The sequence below is a fragment of the Hypanus sabinus genome, chromosome 7 (genome assembly GCF_030144855.1).
Source record: "Hypanus sabinus isolate sHypSab1 chromosome 7, sHypSab1.hap1, whole genome shotgun sequence".
NCBI lineage: Eukaryota > Metazoa > Chordata > Chondrichthyes > Myliobatiformes > Dasyatidae > Hypanus > Hypanus sabinus.
In genome coordinates, this window is record NC_082712.1 from 131,019,789 (window position 1) to 131,040,771 (window position 20,983).

At 39.2% G+C, this 20,983-nt stretch overlaps 1 protein-coding gene across 6 annotated transcripts in view; it reads left to right on the top strand.

Moving 5' to 3' along the window:
* Positions 1 to 6,037: 6,037 nt before the first annotated feature.
* myrf (myelin regulatory factor) overlaps positions 6,038 to 20,983 on the top strand; it is a 264,892-nt gene continuing 249,946 nt past the window's right edge. For 2 of the 6 annotated variants that reach the window (XM_059975651.1, XM_059975652.1), the window contains exons 1-2: positions 6,038 to 6,497; positions 14,611 to 14,673. In XM_059975651.1, the coding sequence (XP_059831634.1) occupies positions 6,452 to 6,497; positions 14,611 to 14,673 (109 nt within the window). In that variant the 5' untranslated portion in view covers positions 6,038 to 6,451. Of the gene's footprint in view, positions 6,498 to 7,830; positions 7,978 to 14,610; positions 14,674 to 20,983 lie in introns of those variants that run through there. The other 4 variants (XM_059975657.1, XM_059975654.1, XM_059975655.1 and 1 more) reach the window with 3 other exon arrangements.

Sequence of the window (20,983 nt, forward strand, 5' to 3'; positions counted from 1 at the left end):
GGGTCCCCCCCTCCCCTTTTTCTCCCTATCATTTTGCATTTCCCCCTCCCCCCCACTACTTTCAAATCTCTTATTACCTTTCCTTTCAGTTAGTCCTAATGAAGAGTCTCGGCCCGAAACGTCGACAGCATCTTGAAGTCCCCGCATCTGCAGATTTCTTCGTATAAGCATGTTGAGGTAATTCGAAAGGAAAAACAAATCGCAGAATTCAGAATATAGTGTTACAGTTACAGTGAAAATGCAATGAAGGTAGTCAATTAAATACCAAGTACTGGTTCAGAGAACCCAAAGATTGCTAACATGGTAATTCTAACAGTGAGACTGTCTCCTTTATTATCTGGTTGTCAATCTGACCCGGCTGTGGTAAAAACTGCTCAAAATTCCCTAATTAGAGAAATACATCAGATATCCAATAGCAATGCTGCCTTCTAGTGATGCTGGTGGATGTTAAAAGGTAACCTTGCCTGATTCAGTCGATCTTGGAATTGCTGTGGGGGAGTGGCGAGTGGTGGTGATGGTGGAGAGTTGAATTACATTCGTTACTGCTTTTTTTCTTTCTAAAGTCATTTACTAATCCTAGAGACTTTCATTCCAAGAGCTTTTCATTCTAAGACATTTTCCAGCCTATGCTAATGTTCTCTATAACATAAACAAGAACTTTGCTCACACACTGCTTTAAAAAAAATTGCAAATCAACATGACCTTGGATAATAGGGAAACCACCAAGTTTATGTGGCAAACTCAGGCCAGAATTCAACCAGAATGGACAATTGCAACTGTTGTGTGTAATTTAGAAGCAAACATAAAAAGGGGGATGAAAAGTAGTAAAGCCTCGAAGGAAAGGCTGTAAGAACAGAGTTATATATTGCGGGTTGTGATTCAATATGAGCTTGTTTGTATTGGTTTAAAAAGATTAACCAAGGTCAACTGGTTGTTTAAAGCTCTGAGATGCAAGGGTAATGTAAGTGGAAACAAATTATTGGAGAGTAAACAAAGAACTGGGAATCAAGTGCAAGATGAAAGATCCTCAAATGAGTTGAAGGTTAGAAAAAATGTTGCTTCCATAAGATGGATGGTTTATAGACATTTAAAGCGACTCAGCCTAGAAATTGGATCCACACATTTGTGCTAAGTTTTACTCCAATGGCAAAGTGGGAGACAAAATGGTCACTAAATTGGGATATCTTTGCTTTAAGTATCATACTCTCTTTTGCAAGCAGCATTGCTGAAAGGTGGCTAGTGCCATTAAAGAGTACTTTCCATGGCAACTCATGACCTTGGCATGGAGATGAAAGAAAAAAGGAGGGAAACAGAAAGGAAAATGGGGATCCCAGACATCACCCAGGACATGCCCTATCCTCATTGTTACCATTAAGGAGGAGGAAATGTACTCAACATTTCATGAACAGATTCCTCCCCCCCCCCCAACCATCATCAGATTTCTGAATTAACAATCAACTCATGATCAATACCTCAGTATATTTTTCCTCCCTTTTTCACTACTAACTTAATTTAGTTTTATATATTGTAATTTATAGCTTAATTATTATTCATTACAATGTACTGCTGCTGCAAAACAACATATTTCATGGCATATGCCAGTAATATTAAACCTGATTCTGATTCTGAACAAAAAGGAAGCAGGGGAATTAGGAAGGGTGGGGAAATTATGGAGAAGTCAGGACAGTGAAGGGGCTCCTATACATATGATAGGGGTGTGGCTCATGAGCAATAGGGACAACCGAGCAAAGCACTTACTAAAGCAAAGTTTCTTCTAACCTTCATCTTACACAAAGTTGCACATGGAGGCTGTGATCTCTCGTAGTGTGTGTTGAAGGGCAAAATACAACCATCAGTGTACTGAACAGATGAGAATTAATGTGGGAAACAGAAGATAAAATCGATGCTCCTCTTGGTGATCTTTCCATAGTATTTGGTTCTTAACGTGTTATTTGTCCCTTGTGAGCCATATGTGCTCTGAGTCAGAATCTCTTGATGCAATACATATTGGTTGATATTTACAAATCTAGGACTTCTCTCTTTAGGTAAGGGTCAGATTTTCAGATAAAATCAGGAAACGAAGATCGGCTTTCTTGGTTGTAAAATTTATTTTTGCAGTTAGGATATTGATATATTTCCTAAACTGCCAACCGACATCTTTCAAAACACTATCAATTCTCACAGTTATCTTGACTTTACCTCCCCCCACCCTGTCTCTTGTAAAAATGCTGTATTTTCCCAAACTGTATTTATATTGTCGATCAGTGGTGTCAACAGGATCCCTTTTACATGTCTCAGCACTCTTCCTATTTTTTAAAGCAATTCCTCTGCTCCCACTCACTCTACTTTTTAATTGCCATGGAATCATGACATTGCAAACTTGGTCTATCCAGTCTTTGTTGGCTCCAAATAGAACATTCTGTCAGTCTCACTGAACCATGCTTTCTCTATAGCCTGCAAATTCCCTACCGAACATTTGATAAGTGATTCATCTCTTGACTCCTACAATCTTTGTTTTCTCCACAAGGAACAATTCAGGAGTGTGATGGATATTTTGCACTTTCCTGAATAAATACAAGACCAACAGCACTCAGGAAGCTCCATGTCATTCACCTTCTTGATCAAAACACAAACAATCACCTTGAATACTAATTTTCTCCATTAGCACTGCAGTGTGCACCATCCATAAAAATACATTGCAGCCACATGCCAAAGTTCCTTTGAAAAATAGCTCTTATGCTTTCAACCTTTAGTTTCTAATACTGAGTAGGGAGCTCTAGGATTTTCATCATTAGTGTTTGATGAAGATCTTGCAACTAACTGCCTACTCAATAGCCCTGCAGGAGCATCTTCAAGAAAGCAGCTCAGATCACCTCACAGAAAACAATAGATGTTGCTTGACATTAGAGCAATCAGGAAAATCTTGGCATATGCGCAGAACTTAAATAAATGTTTAACTAATTCCTGACAACATTCAGTGTATAGTTTAGCAGCAGTATTGTTAGCTTTGGTACAGTGTTCTCAAGCATGACACATTTCAAACTATAAATTTTACTTTATAGGGAATATGGTTCATTAAAGGAAAATGCAGCGTATTGTGATGAGAAGAAAACAAAGAAAGAGAGCATCAGCATGAATCATAAAAGTGGTCTTTCAGATCATTTGAGCATCAGTGTCTTAGCTTTACATTGGAACTAAGAACTCACACAAATCATTATTGAATTTTCTCGTTGGTTCAATTGGTAATTACCCTGCCCAGAGTAGTGCAGACCAGGAGTCACCTGATTTCAACTGCTGATGCAGATACACTTGGCCTTTCTGCTCCTTAGCTACAGAGGTGAAAATAAACTGTACTGATATTTGCAAATCTTTACCAGAACTTCATAGTGGGGCAACAAGATGGGACATTGCATAATGTGCATATAACTAAATATCTGCCAGTTATTAATATTCATGAAAATCATTATTGTTTGAGTAAAGGACCAAAACTTTTGTGTACATGAAACTATGCTGGCTTAAAAACAATCTCCTGGCTCAATAAAGATAAAGAGAAAATTTTAAAAAATAAAGGCTCAATAAAGTTAACATAATAATGGTTGAAATTAACTGAAGAACTGTTCATCAATACATTCAAGAATAACAGCCAAATTCTTTGAAAATAGCCCAGAAGCAAAGTTCCAGGCAAAGAAACAGGGAGCCACCAGATGGAGTAATATAGTAAGAGCTCAGATGAGAACCAGATAAACACACATTGCTGTTACAACATGGAAGTCAAGGGAATTTCTCAGATTCTGAGCGTAATAGGGTAAGTTCTTATTCTGAAATTCCTACATATCCTTTAAGTCTGTGACCACTCCAGGCTGATAAAAGAAGTTCTTATTATCCTCTGGCATGACATTGCTCAGAACCAACATAAATAAGTAAGTCTATCCTGCGAATTTGTGTGAAGATGTTTGGTCCATGATGCCATCCTCTGCCACCTAAGCATAGGAATCAACAAAGGAGTAATTCTAAAGGAAAATATTTTAAGAGTCTCTGTTATCTTCCACAGTATCCTTTATTTATGATTCTTTGTCTAGCTAATTCTTCCACATAACTTTGTTCAAATCTCTCTAAGCTACATCAATTATCTTGTCTCTTAAGTTAGACAATTAAGCACAGCAAAGTTTTCTACTCTCTTTTCAAATTAACCAAAACTTCAGGGCACTTATCCAGTTAATTGACCATAATGTTTACTTATTACTGCCCCTTAGGGTGCTGCCATATAGGGCAGTATTGAAGGTTCTCCACCTCTGGTGGTATTCAGGGCTTCACTCATCATGACAGTAGCTTCCTCTCAGTTTTCACTGCTGCACTTAGTAGAAGAATTATTCATTGCTGTTTCTGTTACAGTTTTGTCTTACTAGTTAGGTTTTGTTAGCTCTGAACTGAACCCCCAAACCTGGAAAACCAGTGGAACACTCTTAGCCTGACCTCCAACCCTTAAACCTGTTTGGCATGGGTGGCCCTACCAAGAGCCAAAGCATAAAGCCCTGAACCCAGTCAACGTTAGCTCTCTGGGTCATTGAGGCACTCAAGCCTCCAAATCACAAGGTTGTGGTCCTCTCGGAAAGTTGACAGTTTCTCTTCCAGTAATTAAAAATTGTTCTTAAAGACAAACTTGGTCATTTGGTGCTTATCTATATCAATCTTTCACTGTGTTGAACAAGTTCCATTTAAAGGAATCAATTCAATGGATATTGCTTTATTGATTCAGTATCTTGCTGTGAACAAAGTAGGTGAGAATAGTTTGAAACGTTAATAATGTTTGAGTAGATTTCATCACAAAGGTGATGAAAATTGAAAATGAACCTCAAACATTCTGTCACACTTATGTTTAGGGGAAGAAAGACAATATCTTATTTCTTAATTTCATAGAAATATTTCATTATTTTCAACTAATTAATTATATTGTACCTGTGAAGTTAAAGAGAATATATTTATTCAATAACTTAGACATACATATATGTAGAATCTCTTGCATTAAAAGACAATAATTAGACAAAAATTAACTGGAAGCCAAAGAAAATTTAATTGAAGTGCTGAATAAATATTTAGTACACTTCCTAGTGGTTAGGAATAGGAGAGGGATTAGATCTGTAGGAATGAACAGGTGAGAGTGGGGTAAGGATAGTGTGGAATTTGGGAAGGTATCAGGGATAGGGCAAGAAAAATTTCTTAAAGCAATTCATCATAATTAATGCAAAAATATTTATTTCAACTTGTACTCTTGATAATTCCTATATTGAAGGAATTATACGTGATCGTCATTCAATTTTTTTCGTTTGCTTGCTGCCTTTTTTCTTAGAGAAATTGCAATGATTGACTGAACCAGGAGGACTGTTCCAGACTGGTAACAGTAAAAGAGGAAAGGAAGTTATGCACTATTACTTTGAGGACTCCAATACAATGTCTATAATTTTTGTGCTGAAGGGACAGTTGAGATAGGAGAGGAGCTCTGAGATCTAAGAAAAGAAAACCACACAAATTACATTGTGATTTCAGAATATCATCAATTTGCTCTTTCAACTGGTATCGTAGCCCATTGTACTTCATTGTAAGACACCTGACCAAATAAATGGATAGATGACTAAAATAAAAAAGTATATAAAGTAAGACAATGTGTAGGGTGAGCTATGTAGAAGTAAAAGTGACGAGGAGCACCAGTTTTTGTCTACCGAAGAAACTGGATCAACAAGGAAGTGCTTCAGAGGTTACAGGTTTAAGAAATCCATCACCCGTCTGACCTTAGGCTTTCTTCAACAAACGAAATGACCTTTGACTTATTTTAGACAAACATTGCAAAACTAATCCCTCCACCCCACTTTCTGCGGCCAGCATTTCCCCGGTAAAGCAACTGCTCGTTTGCAGTTTATTGTGGAGCACGTCGACGAATGAGTGACGTTATGCTCCAGCTGACATCATATCGGGCAGCAGAGCGATAAGTGGAGAGAGAGAAAAAAAATCCCATCGGACGGACGGGGAGGGTGGGCTGGGGGAAGCAAGAGGGGAGGGAATCTGAACCGGGAATCCTGGCTGTAGTACTTTTGCTTTATTAAAGGAGAAACGTTTCTTTTTATCCTCTTGAACTCATGAAGAAGTGAGAGGTACAAATCCCTACGTTTTCGGTGCTGAAGTTTTAGCCAAATCGAAATAAAGATAAGGTTTGGTTTGAAACTAATCAGAGGAGTTGGCAGCACGACACTAAGTCGTGAAACTGACCTCCCGCAGGTACACTGAGGAGGTGCGAGATCGTGGATTCGCTAGCAGGGGCTCCAGACTTTCCCCCTTCTCGGCCAATCTTCGCTTGTATCATTTATTGTTGTGGGAATTCCCTGATGTTTTGAAGTTCTAGAAGCGAGCGAACTCTTTACATGGATGTGTCGGGGAGGAGTCGTTAGCTGATAGAGAAATGGAAGTGGTTGACGAGACTGAAGCCTTACAACGCTTTTTTGAAGGTAAAAAGAAAATGGGGACGCTCCTTGGATTTGCTAAAAAAAACCCTAATAAACTTTGATCAGTTATTTATTCATGTCGAAAATGGCAGCGATCTGCGGGAAAACGAGACGACAAAAGTAAAGCACAAAAGGGTTACAGGGTCGTAGGTAGGACTGGGTGTTCTGCACAATGCGTGATTCTGATGTGTGTTTAAAATATAACAAAACAATTTCAGAATAGTTTGGAGCTGAATATTTGCTTTACTTCATTCATTCAACTGCGCGCACAACTCGATTGAAGTATTTGTGCGCGACTTCTGTAGTTTTGTAGCACTGAATATATATTTTAAAGCACAAAATATCCCGTGAACAGTTTTGGTAAAGTTTATAAAACATTATAATAAGAAGCAGAGAACATTGAGAAAAACATTTTTATAAGTTTAGACAAAGTTCACATTATATATAATTACAAACCCGTTGTTTAAATGCGTGACGGAGATCGAGTTTGATTGTAATTGTGTTTTCATGAAAAATGATTACTTTCGTGAAAAGAAGTCGATTATTTTTCAGGGACTTTGTGGATCTTTTTTTGTCCAACTCCTTGATGTAGGGTACTTATAAAAACCGACGTTCTGGTGGCCCGCGTTCACTATTTCGCCCTGGCATCCTTGCTGTGTTCTTGCGAAGAAGGAGAATTGTTCGCTTTAAAGCAGGAATTAAGTTTGAGATTTTCACGTGTGTTTATTTAAATTAATCTGCTTTGGGAGATTGCGATCGCCCGTTTGTCCGAGCTGGTACAGAGCAAGCATATGACTGCGATTCCGTCTCTCTCGCGCACACAGTAATCCCCTTCTAAATCCCTGAAACCCCCGGGCAGTGCATCAAACTGCAAACGATCGGCGGAGTTTGAACTCACGGCGAGAGATCCTTTAGTCTTAAAGTGGCAGTGGTTGAGGTGGGAAAGGGAAAGAATATCGCAGACAGGTGATGCGCATAATTTATTTCATTTCATTCTAATACAGAGTGTGTGATTAATTGATATGTAATAAAAGGATTAAGTTTATTAAAAATCAATTAGTAATAGTTTTCTAGATTCTGTGCAGGTGCGAAGAATGGCATTCCAATATATTTACCTTCACTTATTGGAAATGACAGAGAGGTTACTAATCGTAAGGGATCGCTTGTTTGTTGGATTAATGAGAGACATTTTAAGGGAGTTTTGATAGTTACAGGCCTTTCCTGGGGCAGTTACTTCTGGCGGTACCCACAGTGCACACTGTAGTCATGCTTTGGGATGATATGACTTAATTTATGGATATTCCATTCCCGCGACAGATTTCTGTGTTGGTAGTGCTCGGACGGGAGGAAAACGTAATGCTCTTTGGCAAATGCAGGATCGGAAGGCTCTCGAGAAATTGCGGAGGAGGGAACAGCAAGCTTGAGTTTTTAGACTGAGGAGGAGATGAGTGAAGGAAATGAGTTGCCTGGTTTTGAAGCGCAGGTAAATAATAAGTCACGGTTGCCCATTTGAAAATGAATATTTACAACGTAAGCTGACACGGCACCCTGATAGACGAAGGGTCTGGGCCCGAAACGTCGACAGCGCTTCTCCCTATAGATGCTGCCTGGCCTGCTGTGTTCCACCAGCATTTTGTGTGTCTTGTTGTTTGAATTTCCAGCATCTGCAGATTTCCTCGTGTTCACCCTGATAGATCTGTTGTGCACAATATGGAAGAGAAAAGGAAAGGGGAGGAAATGTCGCGATGTGAGGGTGAGCAAGGATACCATCATATGAAAGGAAAACTACCTCAAGTGTGAAGGTTGATGCAACAATAATTTTCAAGTGGAACTGATACTTCAGAAAGGAAAGTAGGTAGAAGGGGCAGGACAGGGACCTCAGGGAATCGAGCGGGCCAAAGGATTGATGGGTCGAATGGCTTTCTTCATGGTTCCATAATAGAACTAGTTGCATTTGGGCTTTTCAGAGTATAAGTTGCCCTCGGGGGGGGGGGGGGGGGGTTGTCCGATTTTAGACTGTAAGTTTATGCAAGACCACCTCGCTATCGATTGCTGCGAGCTTGAAGGAATCCGTGGGGCCACATGTAGAGATGGTTTCTGGGGGTTCTCTGCCGGCGTTATGACAAATGATGGGAGAGGGCTTGAGGAACTTTCTTGCGACGGATTGGCAACGTGAGAACGAATATTGCCGACACGTGACAGCCGCCCTAAGATGTAATGACGACTTAGGCCTATCTCTACAGCTGATGGAGGAATCGATGGGAATATATTCTTGTATTAAGTGCAGCAGAGGAAAGGCAGATCAGACAGAGTGAAGAGTATTGGTCAATATGTAATTACTTCTCCTTAACCTCGGCAAAACAACTACTTATACACGTCGTTACTAGTATTACAGGCGAACAAGTCAGCATCCGGAGAAATGAAATATCGTTAACACCACGCTGGATCCAAATTTATTAGTACCAGAAATTGATTCGTGTAAAAGGTGTTTTAATTTTAGAAGGCAGTGAAACATCCATTTCTGAAAAGCTCTATTTAGATTTTTAAAAATTCGGATGGGCTGTAGAGAAAGATGATTTGTTTCAGGTGTTTTTTCAACGTTTCTCTTATTCTGAGTCCCAACATTCATCGTTTAAAAAAAAATGAATAGCTAACAGATAGATTAGATCTTTGACTGTTACAAAGCACTTCTGTCCTGGACCTTTTTATTTCTGGACCAACGAAACCAATTTCATTTTGAAGGTGAATATTAACGATTTCACATGTGCATTAAGATGCAAGCGGCAGTTTAGGGAGTCATCGGTTATCTGCCTCCCAGTCAAAATATAGGCCCTGGCAAGAGCTTCCATATTTGGAGTGAAGACTTCTAAGCCTAAAGTCCAGTGTTTAACGTGAATATTAAAGTTCCTGTGTTATCATTTAAAGAGGATCAGCAATTTCTTTTGCTGTAGGAGCCAATAGTCCTCCATCCATCACCCACCACCAAAAACAGACCAACTGTTCAATCATCCAATAGTTGTGAGTATGTGTGTGTGGCATTCATACTTTTGAATTTCCTTCTCCTGTGCCAGTCCCCACAATCCACACACATTTCATTGTATGAAATGCTTTAAGGTAGCTTACTAAGCTACTTTCTGGTATGTAAAAGGTGGTTTAAATCCATATCAGAACATCAATGCTCAGGTAGCCTACTGATTACATGAGGGACTTTTAGTACTTATAATATTCTATTAACATTAGGTAGATTATAAATTATCTTATAGCAATGTAAGTTTTTAGCCAATAGATTCTCTCTGTTACTTCATTCTATTAGGAGTCTAGTCGTTGTGTGGAATAGGTTTGCACACAAGCCTGGTTCACATCAGAAAATTTTATTTGTTGCTAGACAGAGGGCATCTTGTGCCCAGCTGGGTCATTTCGATTTGAGATCTGCAAGTCAGTCTCTCTAGGTTTATCTGTTGGATGCTTAGAGTAAGATCATTGCCGCTCAGAAGAAATTTTGGTTGTTAACAGTATTTTAAAACATCATAAATAATTGTTGGAGCTTTCTCTCCAATACAGATAAACCAGCCCCCACCTTGCCTGTTCTGGCACACACATTTATTTGCCATTCTCCTCAGTTTCCTGATTAGTATCATGGAAATTGTGGTTGGTAGATTTGTAAATTATCAATGAATGATGACAAGGTTTCCCAGTAATTACTTATAGTGATTACTAAAATATAATTATAATATTTCTGTTTCACAATAAATGGAGCCCACATTCCAAACTGGCGATCAATGAGGAAAGTTTTGTATTTTGTGCAGTTATTTCTTTTATTTGTGGATATTAAATATTACCTGTGCTTTTTATAAAGAGGACTTTGACAGTTAGTATTAAAAGGGGACTGTTGAATTTTGTGCTTTTTCTGCTCTTTTATTACACTGTTACATTTCATTCTGTTATAATTCTTTTCGTCTTTCAAACATTTTCATTGTTTCTGTTTTATTCTTGAACTCATTCATTTCCTTTTTTAATATGATCTCAATTTATCCTCTACTCACTCTGAAATACTCTTTTTCTCTCTCTTACTGCTCGCTTTCACACAGAATATCACATATATAAAGTTACTTCTTTAAAATATTCCATCAGATTACCTGTCACACGCATTTCTTAAATTTCCTCAGTTTCTCCCAAATATGTACAGGCTCATATTCACAGATTTAAGATGAATTGCCTGATATGATATAAGATGTTGAGAGCACACACACAGTTGGTTATCCAAAGTGCAAGCGGGCAAGATAACTTGTCTTTGTTCTGTTAGTGATGGATAGGATGCATGCTTCTGTTATTGAAACTTATGGATTTTTAGTATTCCAATTTTTTCAATCTAATTATCGTCAAAAACCTGGCTTCATCATTATTAGAACACAGAATAGTTCACCATGGGAACAGGTCTTTGGCTCACTATATCTGTGCCAACATGAAGGTAATCTAAAAGAATCCCATCTGCCTGTACATGGTCCATATCCCCCAATTCCCTGCATGTTTATGTGTCTGTCTAAAAGCCTCTTAAATGTTGTCATTATACCTGCTTCTACCATTCCCCCGGCAGTGAGTTCCAAAGACCTACCATCTTTAAACTTTTCCTCTCACCTCAAAATTATATCCTCTAGTATTTGATAATTCCAATCTGCAAAAAAAAATTCTGGCTATTTACCGTATCAATGTCTTTCATAATTGTATATACTTATATCAGATCACTCCTCAGCCTCTGAGGCTCCAGAAAAAAGCAATTAAAGTTTATTTGATCTCTCCTTATAGCTGATACACTCCAGTCCAGGCAGCAACCTGGTAAGCCTGGAGACAAAAGAAACTACTAGTTGGAATCTGGAACAAAAAACAGATCGCTGGAAGAACTCAACAGGTCACATTCTGAATCTGTGAAAGTGAAGAGAAGTCAATGGTTTGGATCAAGACTCTTTATTGGTCCTAAAATATGACCAGTCTTTCACTTCTGGACCACTGAGTTCTTTAAGTGGTTTGGTTTTTGCTCCTTGTGAGTTTCTTCTGTACCCTCTCCATAATCATGACATTCCTTCCTGACATCCAGAAATCTACACAACACTCCAAGTGTGGTCTGACCAGTTATTCATTTGGAGATACAGCATGTTAACAGGCCCTCCCAGGCCAAGAAGCCCGCACCACCCAATTACACCCATGTGACCCATTAACCTACTAACCCATATGTCTTTGGAATATGGGAGGAAACCACAGTCCCAGAGGAAACACATGCGATCATGAAGAGAAGGTACAAACTCATTACATAGCGGTGGAACTGAACCCAAGTCACTGGCACTGTAAGAGTATTATGCTAACCACTACACTGCTGTTCTGCTCCAGAAAGGAATGGAGAGTACAAATATTGATCCCGCTTTTCTTGCATGCCAAGCGAGTGCTTTACCATTTTAGCTAATTCCCCAGCTCGATGTAGCCAGCTATGTTTTATTCTCTTTGCCCTGATTGACAAAGGGAAGTGTGCCATATGCCTTCTTTGACACCCTATCTATTTGAGTTGCAGAGAGATATGGATCCCAAGATCTCTCTGTACATCAATACTCCAAAGGGTTTGTTCTGCATTCGCTGCATACTTTTCTCTTGCAATTTATAAAAGTGCTACAATCACATTTTAAACAGGAACCCATGTAACATTGCTTTCAGAAATACCACCTCTGCTTAAACAGTGATTCCCACCACCAGAATTTTTTTTGTATTCATCCCTTTAGAATTACCTTTTAAAAAGAGAAGGTGACCCATAAATAGGCTATATGAAGACGATTTTGTAAATCTTGTTATGTCTTATTTCTTAAGCCAAACATGACTTTTACCAAGTTGGCCATGAGTAATGGGAAGTTGTACATCAACCCTGTTTATTTACATCCTGGATGTGTTTGCAAATAAACAATAGAAGATTTGGCAAAAGCTCTTCTAAAGTGGCCTTAAAATTGAGATCAAACATTGACCTCCTTGCAACTTTCTAAAAATGTTACTTTTTTAGATTCTTCTTGTCTTCTTTGGGAAAATGTTGATAAAACAGAGAATATGGAATCACTTGTATAGAAAATTTACAATACTAGTCATCCAATCCTTGTTACCTGTGCCAGTTGATAGACAGGGACCAGACTATTCTCTCTTTCCAACTTAAGCTACTTGAGCAGGTCAGGGCTTTTGAAGCACACATCCAAGTATTGAGGGTTTAATGTATTGATGGTTTCACTCTTCCACCCTTTCAGGCAGTGAGCTTCAGATCCCTGTGTTTCTCTGAGTGAAAAAAGAGATTTTCCTTATATTCCCTCTATTCTTTCAACTAATTACTTTGAACCTAAGACATTTATATTGTCAGAGAATAGTTCTTCCTATTTCTTAGCCTCCTCAAGATTTTATAAAGCTTCCTTTACCTGTTAGGAATAGAATAACCCTCGCTAACCGATTTTGCTGATATCTATTTCCAGACCTGGCCATGTCCTTATACATATTCTCTGAAGTCTCCTTACTGCAAATACATATTTTCTGTAATTCAGTGACTTGGACTGCATACAGTACTCAAGCTGTGTTCCAGTAAATTTTTTACACAACTCTAAATTACCCTTCCTGCTTTTTAACCATTGATGATGAGAGGTGTTTATCGTGTGGATAGGCTTTTTCCCAGGGCTGAAATGGCTAACATGAGAGGGCATAGTTTGAAGGTGCTTGGAATTAAGTGCAGAGGAGATATCAGGGGTAAGTTTCTTATGCAGAGAGTGGTGAGTGTGTGGAATGGGCTGCCGGCAATGGTGGTGGAGGCGGATATGATGGGGTCTTTTAAGAGATTCCTGGATAGGGGCATGGAGCTTAGAAAAATAGAGGGTTATGGGTAATCTTAGATAATTTATAAGTAAGTACATGTTTGGCACAGCATTGTGGGCTGAAGGGCCTGTATTGTACTGTAGGTTTTCTATGTTAACCATCATATTGAGCTATTGTTAAGGATCTGTGGACATTCACTCAAAGATGCTTTCGTGCCTCCACATTGGTCAATAGCTGTACTTATTGCACATCTCCTTGCCTTGTTGTACCTTCCCACGTGTACTACCTCACACTTCTCTAGATTAATTTCTGTATTCCATTTTTTGCCCAACTCTCCATCTCTATCTTTCTGGAGTATAAAGATTTCCTCTCCCCATCAAACAAACAGTCCTTCAGTTGTCAATCAGCTCTGAAACTCTTGCCGTGCCCCCTTAATTTAATTCCAGACTATTACAAATAGCAAGGGACCAGTTGCAGATTCCCATGGAATCCCACAGGTAGCAGCCTTCCACTCACAAAGGCATCTAATCATTACTTGCTAATAATCAATGTTGAGTTCAATTTGATCATCTCATTTGGATCCAATGGAATTTACTTTCTTGACCAGACCATTAATACAGAACTTCATCAAAAGTCTTGCTAAAGTCCAGAAAGGCTACACCAAAGCCATTACCCTCATTCTCACTCATTGTTACTTCCACAAAAAAAATCATTAGTCAGACACAATCTTCCCTTAACAAACCCATGCTGATCGTTCCTAAATGAGTGTTTAGACTGTCCCTTAGAACTAATTTCAGCAACTTGCCAATTACACAGGTATAACACAGGTAGTTACTCCAGGTATCCTTTTTTTTAAAATAATAGCACTGCATCATTAACAGTCCTCATTTCTCTAGCACTGCTTCAATCGGGAAAACTAAAATTCTTCAAAGGCTCCAATCAGTCGATTGAATTGGATAGTTACTTGTTTCTCTTGATTTTCTTTTCATTCATTATGAAATCAGGATGCAAGTTGAGACAGTGTTGAATTATCTGCTGTCAGTCAGAGCAGCAACATTCTCAATGCAATTGGCTTCAGTATACCCCAGGTAACGGGGCAAAACTTAACCCCGAATTCTTATCTATTAGATTCTGCAGTAAAATGCTCCTGTGAATGTGGAAAAAGGTGGGATCAGGATCTTCTCAAGACCTGGAAGAGGCAATGCCTTTAGGTAGCCGAAACTGAAATGGAATTAAGAGGAAGTATGAAAATTGATACATTTGTTTATGATCTATTCTCACTTGTACACAGACCAAGAGGTAGCGCAGTCCAGAATGGCTTATGCAGATGGCCCCTTCAGACATTACAACACAGGTCAGCATTCTGTATATATTTTAACACTGTTTATCCTGTACAATTAATGCTTAATTTAAAACAAAAGCAGAACTTGTTAACAGTACGTAACAGGCCCCTCAGCATCAGACCATCAGGCTCCATATGCAAAATATCCACGTATCATTTTAGTTTCTGATGCTGACTGACCTTCTGTGTATTTTTACTGTTTGTGGATTTCCCTTCTGCCTGTAATGTTTGAATATGGATTGCAGGTGTTCTGTAGCCTGTACCATTTTCATAGCACTGAATTTATTTTAGGGAATCTTTGAAGGCAAGACTTCCACACTAAATGTATCATTATGTGACAGTGAGGAAGGCTGTCGAATCTTGCAGTGGGATCCGGAAAAGCTGAGGAATGGCAGATGGAGTTTAATGTAGACAGGTGCGAATTATTGCACTTTGGTAGGACCAACCAGGGTAGGTCTTACACAGGGCACTGAGGAGTGTGGTAGAGCAAAGGGATCTGGGATTACAGCTTCATAATTTATTGAAAGTAGTGTCACAGGTAGATAAAGTTGGAAAGAAGGTATTGACACATTGACCTTCATAAATCAGTCTTTATTTATTTATTTATTTATTTATTTATTGATATACTGCACAGAGAAACCCTTCTGATCCTTCAAGTTGTGCCACCCAGTAAACCACCAATTTAACCCTAGCTTAATCATGGGACAATGTACAATAACCAATTCACCTACCAATGGGTACATCTTTGGATCATGGGAGGAAACTGGAGCACCTAAAAGAAACCACACAGCCACAGGGCGAACATACAGACTCCTTACAGGCAGGGATGGGAATTGAACCCAGGTTATTGGTACTGTGCTATCTTGCCGTCCCCTTATAGAATACAGGAGATGGGATGTTATGTTGAAGTTAAGTAAGGCATTATCGAGGCCTAATTTGGAGTATTGTGTGCAGTTTTGATCACCTACCTACAGGAAAGATGTAAACAAGGTTGAAAGTGTACAGAGAAAATTTACAAGGATGTTTGCTGGGACTGGAAGACCTGAGTTATAATGAAAGATTAAATAGGTTAGGACTTTATTCCTTGGAACGTAAAGGATTGAGAGGAGATTCGATAGAGGCATACAAAATTATGAGGGGTATAGATAGGGTAAATGCAAGCAGAGTTTTCCACTGAGGTTGGGTGGGACTACATTCAGAGGTCATGGGTTAAGAGTGAAAGGTGAAAAGTTTAAGGGGAACATGAGGAGAAACTTCTTCATCTCGAGAAGTTTCTAGAGGGTCATGAGAGTGTGGAATGAGCTGCCAGCACAAGTGGTGCATTTGAGCTTGATTTCGACGTTTAAGGGAAGTTGGGATAGGTACATGGATTAGGGTAATGTAGACGATGTAATGCTGAGTATTGGACAAAGTATTGATTTTCTGCAGAGTTTCTCTTCCCTACAAAGCTTCAATCTTTGGAAATAACGTACCTTGAATGGATTATGCCAGGCACTGGAAAAGAGTACTCACAGGAATGTCTCTGCACCAGGCGTTCCCAACCTGGGGTCCAGGGACCCCTCGATTAATGATAAGGGGTCCATGGCATAAAAAATTGGGAACCCCCTGCTCTACACAGCGTTATCAATCTGAGAAGCAACAGAGCCTAAAACATTCAAAAAGAGCATGAATCCTGATCCACGAAGGTTGATTGGTTAAAATTCTGCCCGTTGTATTATTGAACCGTACTGATCAGGAAACACTCATTGTTTCTGTGCCTATACTAACTGAACACATATGAACAAATAGGCCCGTTTAAGCATTGGAGTTCATTTGTCTCAGTTCATTAGCTTCAGAATTCAGAGAGGGAGATATAAAATAACTCTTAAAAAGAGAGAAAAGTCAGATGAGTATTACAGTGTTTGTTTGTACAGATGGACTGGTGTGTGGTATTGGTAAGATGTGCTGATGGTGTAAGATATTAGTTCTGCTCCTTGTGTTGAGGAAGGGCTCCATTCTGTCCAATCACTGTGCTGTTGAAATTAATGTTCAATTTTGAAGTAAATGTTTTTTTCCTACAATGCATTTTTTTTCTGATTGTATCTTCTGCACCATTGTTGATCACACTATCAATAAGAAACTGGAACCTCACAGCTGAAAATGCGATGTACTTCAATTTCTATTCTGTTGCCCCATTATTTTTACCTTTACTTGTTACTTCCAAAAGAAAATTCAGAAACCTTGCACATCGAGGGCCTCTCTGAGTAATGGCATTGCGATACTGTCTAGATGTAAATGGATTTATAGATGAAAGGAGCCTGTCGGAAGAAAGCAGCATCCATAATCAAGGAGCCCCACCATCTAGGCCATGCTGGCTTCTTGTTACTTCCATCAGGAAAGAGGTACAAGAGGCTTAGGTTCCACACCACCAAGTTCAGGAACAGTTATTACCCTTCAGCCATCAGGCTGCTGAACCTCTGAGGGTAACTTCACTCACCTCTCCTCTGAAATGATTCCACAACCACCTCACTATGAATGATTCTACAAGTCGTGTTCTCAGTATTATTTATTTATACTTTGCACAATTTGTCTTCTTTTGTAGATTGGTTGCTTGTCAATCTTCGTATAGTTTTAGTAGGTTCTATTTATTTCCTTATTTTCCTGTAAATGTCTGCAAGAAAATGAATCTCAATGTATTTGGTGACATATAGAGTATATACCTTATTTACTTTAGAATTTACTATAACAAATTTTCTTTGATTTTAACTTCTACTTTGAGATTTTGTGAATGCAAATGTTACTTTAATGAAGGTGAAATTACTGTATTTTAGTCACAAAGCACTTCCAAGAATGGATACCACTAATATGAAAGTTTTAATATTGAAATTTGTGCTTCTTTATGAATAAGAGATGCTTGTGGGAATATTTTATATTTAACAATTCAAGATATTACCAGTGATGGGGAAGCTGCAGTTATTGCCCTTTCATTGCTTAAGAACGGATCATTTCCACAAACTACTGCAGTCCTTTTTATGACAGTGATTGTTGATGGTATCTATAGGACACTTGAAGGTATTGGCTTAGTGGTTACCAAGGAATCCAGGCTAGCATGGAGCATAATGAGGAGAGTGGAGCTGTTGATGTTTATCATTACGTTATTGTTGTATCATTGGTCACAGAGTGGTTACAGTACAGAAGGGCATTTAGCTCATCACAGTCACACCAACTCTTTACCAGAGCACATCACACATTCCACCCTCTTGATCCTTTTCCTTACCTTTGAAGATTTTTCTTCACCATTTGTTTGTTCAGTGTGCTCTTGGCCACAATGGAAACTTGTCTGCGCCATATCCACTGAGCGCGTGGACTGTCAGAGGATTTTTCCCAGAGCTGAAATGGCTAGCACGAGAGGGAATAGTTTTAAGGTGCTTGGAGGTAGGTACAGAGATGTCAGGGGTAAACTCTTTATGCAGAGGGTGGTGAGTGCGTGATGAGCTGCCAGCAGTGGTGGTGGAGGTGGATACGATAGGGTCTTTTAAGAGACTCCTGGATGGATACATGGAACTTAGAAAAATATGGGTAAGCCTAGGTAGTTCTAAGGTAAGGACATGTTCGGCACAGCTTTGTGGGCCAAAGGGCTTATATTGTGCTGTAGGTTTTCTATGTTTCTTTATCTGCAGGCAGTGCAGATGCCAACCAAACACTGCGTAGAAAGATCTTCTTTGATTTCTTTTGCAATTCTCTCCTTCCATTGTGGCTAGTAGTTTATGATTATTCCCCAACAAGAAAAGCCTCCCACTTAGTCCAGATCCATCATCAATTTATATACGTCTACCAAATTTTCTCTCATTCTTTTCTTATTAAAGAAAACAATTCCACCTTCTCTAATGTATCAGATTGGCAAATTGGTTTAGTATTGTCACAGGTATCGAGGTACAGTGAAAGTCTTGTCTTCGTACAGATCAATTCATTACAAAAGTGCATTGAGATAGTACAAAGTAAAAACAGCTACAGAGTGCAGAAAATATTGTTACAGTTACTGAGAAAGTGCAGTGCAGGTTGACCATAAGGCATATAGTCATAACAAAGTAGATTGTGAGGTTCTGAGTCCATCTTCTCATATGTAGGAATATAATCTTATAAGAGTGGGATAGAAGCTGTCCTTGACCCAGATGACATGTCCTTTCAAGCTTATGTATCTTCTGTCCAGTGGAAGTGAGGAGAAGCGAGAATGTCTGGACTGGGTATGGTCTTTGATTATAGAGGCAGCAGGAAAGTAGACGAGGTCCATGGGGAGGGGGTGATGCTGGTTTCTGTGCTGTTCTGAGCTGTTGGTAACTATGCTCACAGGTCTTTGTGGACCCTCTCCAATTCCTTCATATTCTTTCAAGTCTAACTGGAATACCTCAGTTGAGGCTAGAACTCAACTTTTAAAATAGTTCTGCATGCATTACCTGCTTTTATCCTCTATGTCTTTATTGATAAAGTTCAGTTTATTTGATGGTTGAGCACAGAAAATGGAAGTTCATTTTAAGAAAGATTAGTAGAGTATCCTAAGGAATGTATATACCAAACGGTATTACTTATATACTTACTCATTTTTTGGAATACGGAAGCATTTGTTGCCTAACCCTATTTGTTCTTGGGCCATCAGGAGTAAATAATCAGTCCTAGGCCACCCAGTCTCCAACTCTCTCCTGCAGCCACTGGATCTATGTGGCAGGCCCAGTTCCAGTGATTATTTCCATGATTTTGATAATGGCAGATGGCCCTTGCCTAGCACTTCGCAATCATGCCAGAATGTTCTCGAGGTTTTCCTGTTGGCAGGCAGAGCGCGCCTCATTTTCCAAGCAGCGACAAATTAATTAGAACATCCTCTAATCATCAACAAGCATTCCTACTTCTGCAGGTATCACCTGCCACCTTGTACTTCCTCTTCCCACCTTCTTACTCTGACCTCCAGTCCTGATGAAGAGTCTCGGCCCAAAACATTGACTGTTTGCTCTTTTCCATAGATGCTCCTGTTCTGCTGAGCTCCTCCAGCAGTTTTGTGTGTATTCCTACTTCTGATTGTGTTACGGGAGCTACTTCATTAATGTAATGCCTGAAGACCATTGGACTGCTAATGAGTTCCTGCTTGAAGTCCTGGAACTGTGATGAATGAATTCTGATACTGGAAGATGTAATCAGTCAGAATGTTACAGCTGATGAAAACTTTAAAAAAAAACAACTGCAGATACTGGAAATCTTTGCATAAGGTATAACTTCAATCAGTGAAGTTCTTTCCTCTCTTTGTGTATTAAATGTTACCAGATTTCTTGGTGTACAGTCATCCAAAAGACGTCAAGTCAAAAGCCATCTTGAAGTTAAGGATTGTAACCCTTACCTCATGTCTGAAATTTGGCTCTTTGGTTCATGTTTAAATCAAGGCTACATCTTGAAGCAAAGTGGTCCAGGTGAAGTTCATACTGGGTATGAATGAACAGATTATTGGTGCATAAATTTCCCTTGATGGCAATGTTGACAACACATTCTAAACCTTAATTGATGGTGTATAGTAGACTAATTGGGCTGATTGGAGTTGTTTTGCTTTCAGTGATCAGGGCAGCTTTGCACATTGATGGACAGGTAGGTACCTGTGTTGGAAGTGTACTGGAACCATTGGGCTAGAAATGCTGAGTATATGGTATTGTGGCTGAGATGTTGTCCAGTCCCATAGTCTTTGTGTACTCAGAACTCCTCCCCACATGGAGTGAGTCAAATTGGCCAAAGGCTGGCTTCCACAATGGTGAAAGAAGTAGAGGTGAGTCCTCTACTTGGCATTCCTGACTCCCCAAGCAGTGACCATCAGTGCACTGTTATTGCAAGATGATGGATAAACAGTATGGCATTACGGATACTGTTGAGACTCACCCAAGCTAGTTGTGAGTATGCTATCGGTCTCTAACTGAGGTCCTGTAGATGGTGCCTAGATTTTGAGAGATGAGTTGATAAGGTACTCATCAGTGAATACCTGATTTCTTGAATGGCTAAAGCAGTTATGGCTTTACTGAATGGTGACTCTCGATATAGAGTCAGAAAGGAATAGCAAATACCTAATATCATGGGATGCATTAGAAAATTGGGAATGAGAAGGATGTTCCAACATTTTCACATAAAATGTGTTAGACCAATGAAATCCAAGATTACAGAATGAGAAAGAGACGTGGTGTATGGTTAGAAGAGGATACCTGGTTTTGATTTTTTTTTAGAAAAGGAGCAAAATTAGCTTTGCTTAGGAAAATAAAACAAATACATGTTCTCTATTTTAGACTGAGGTTTTGTTTAGAATGCAAACACGAGG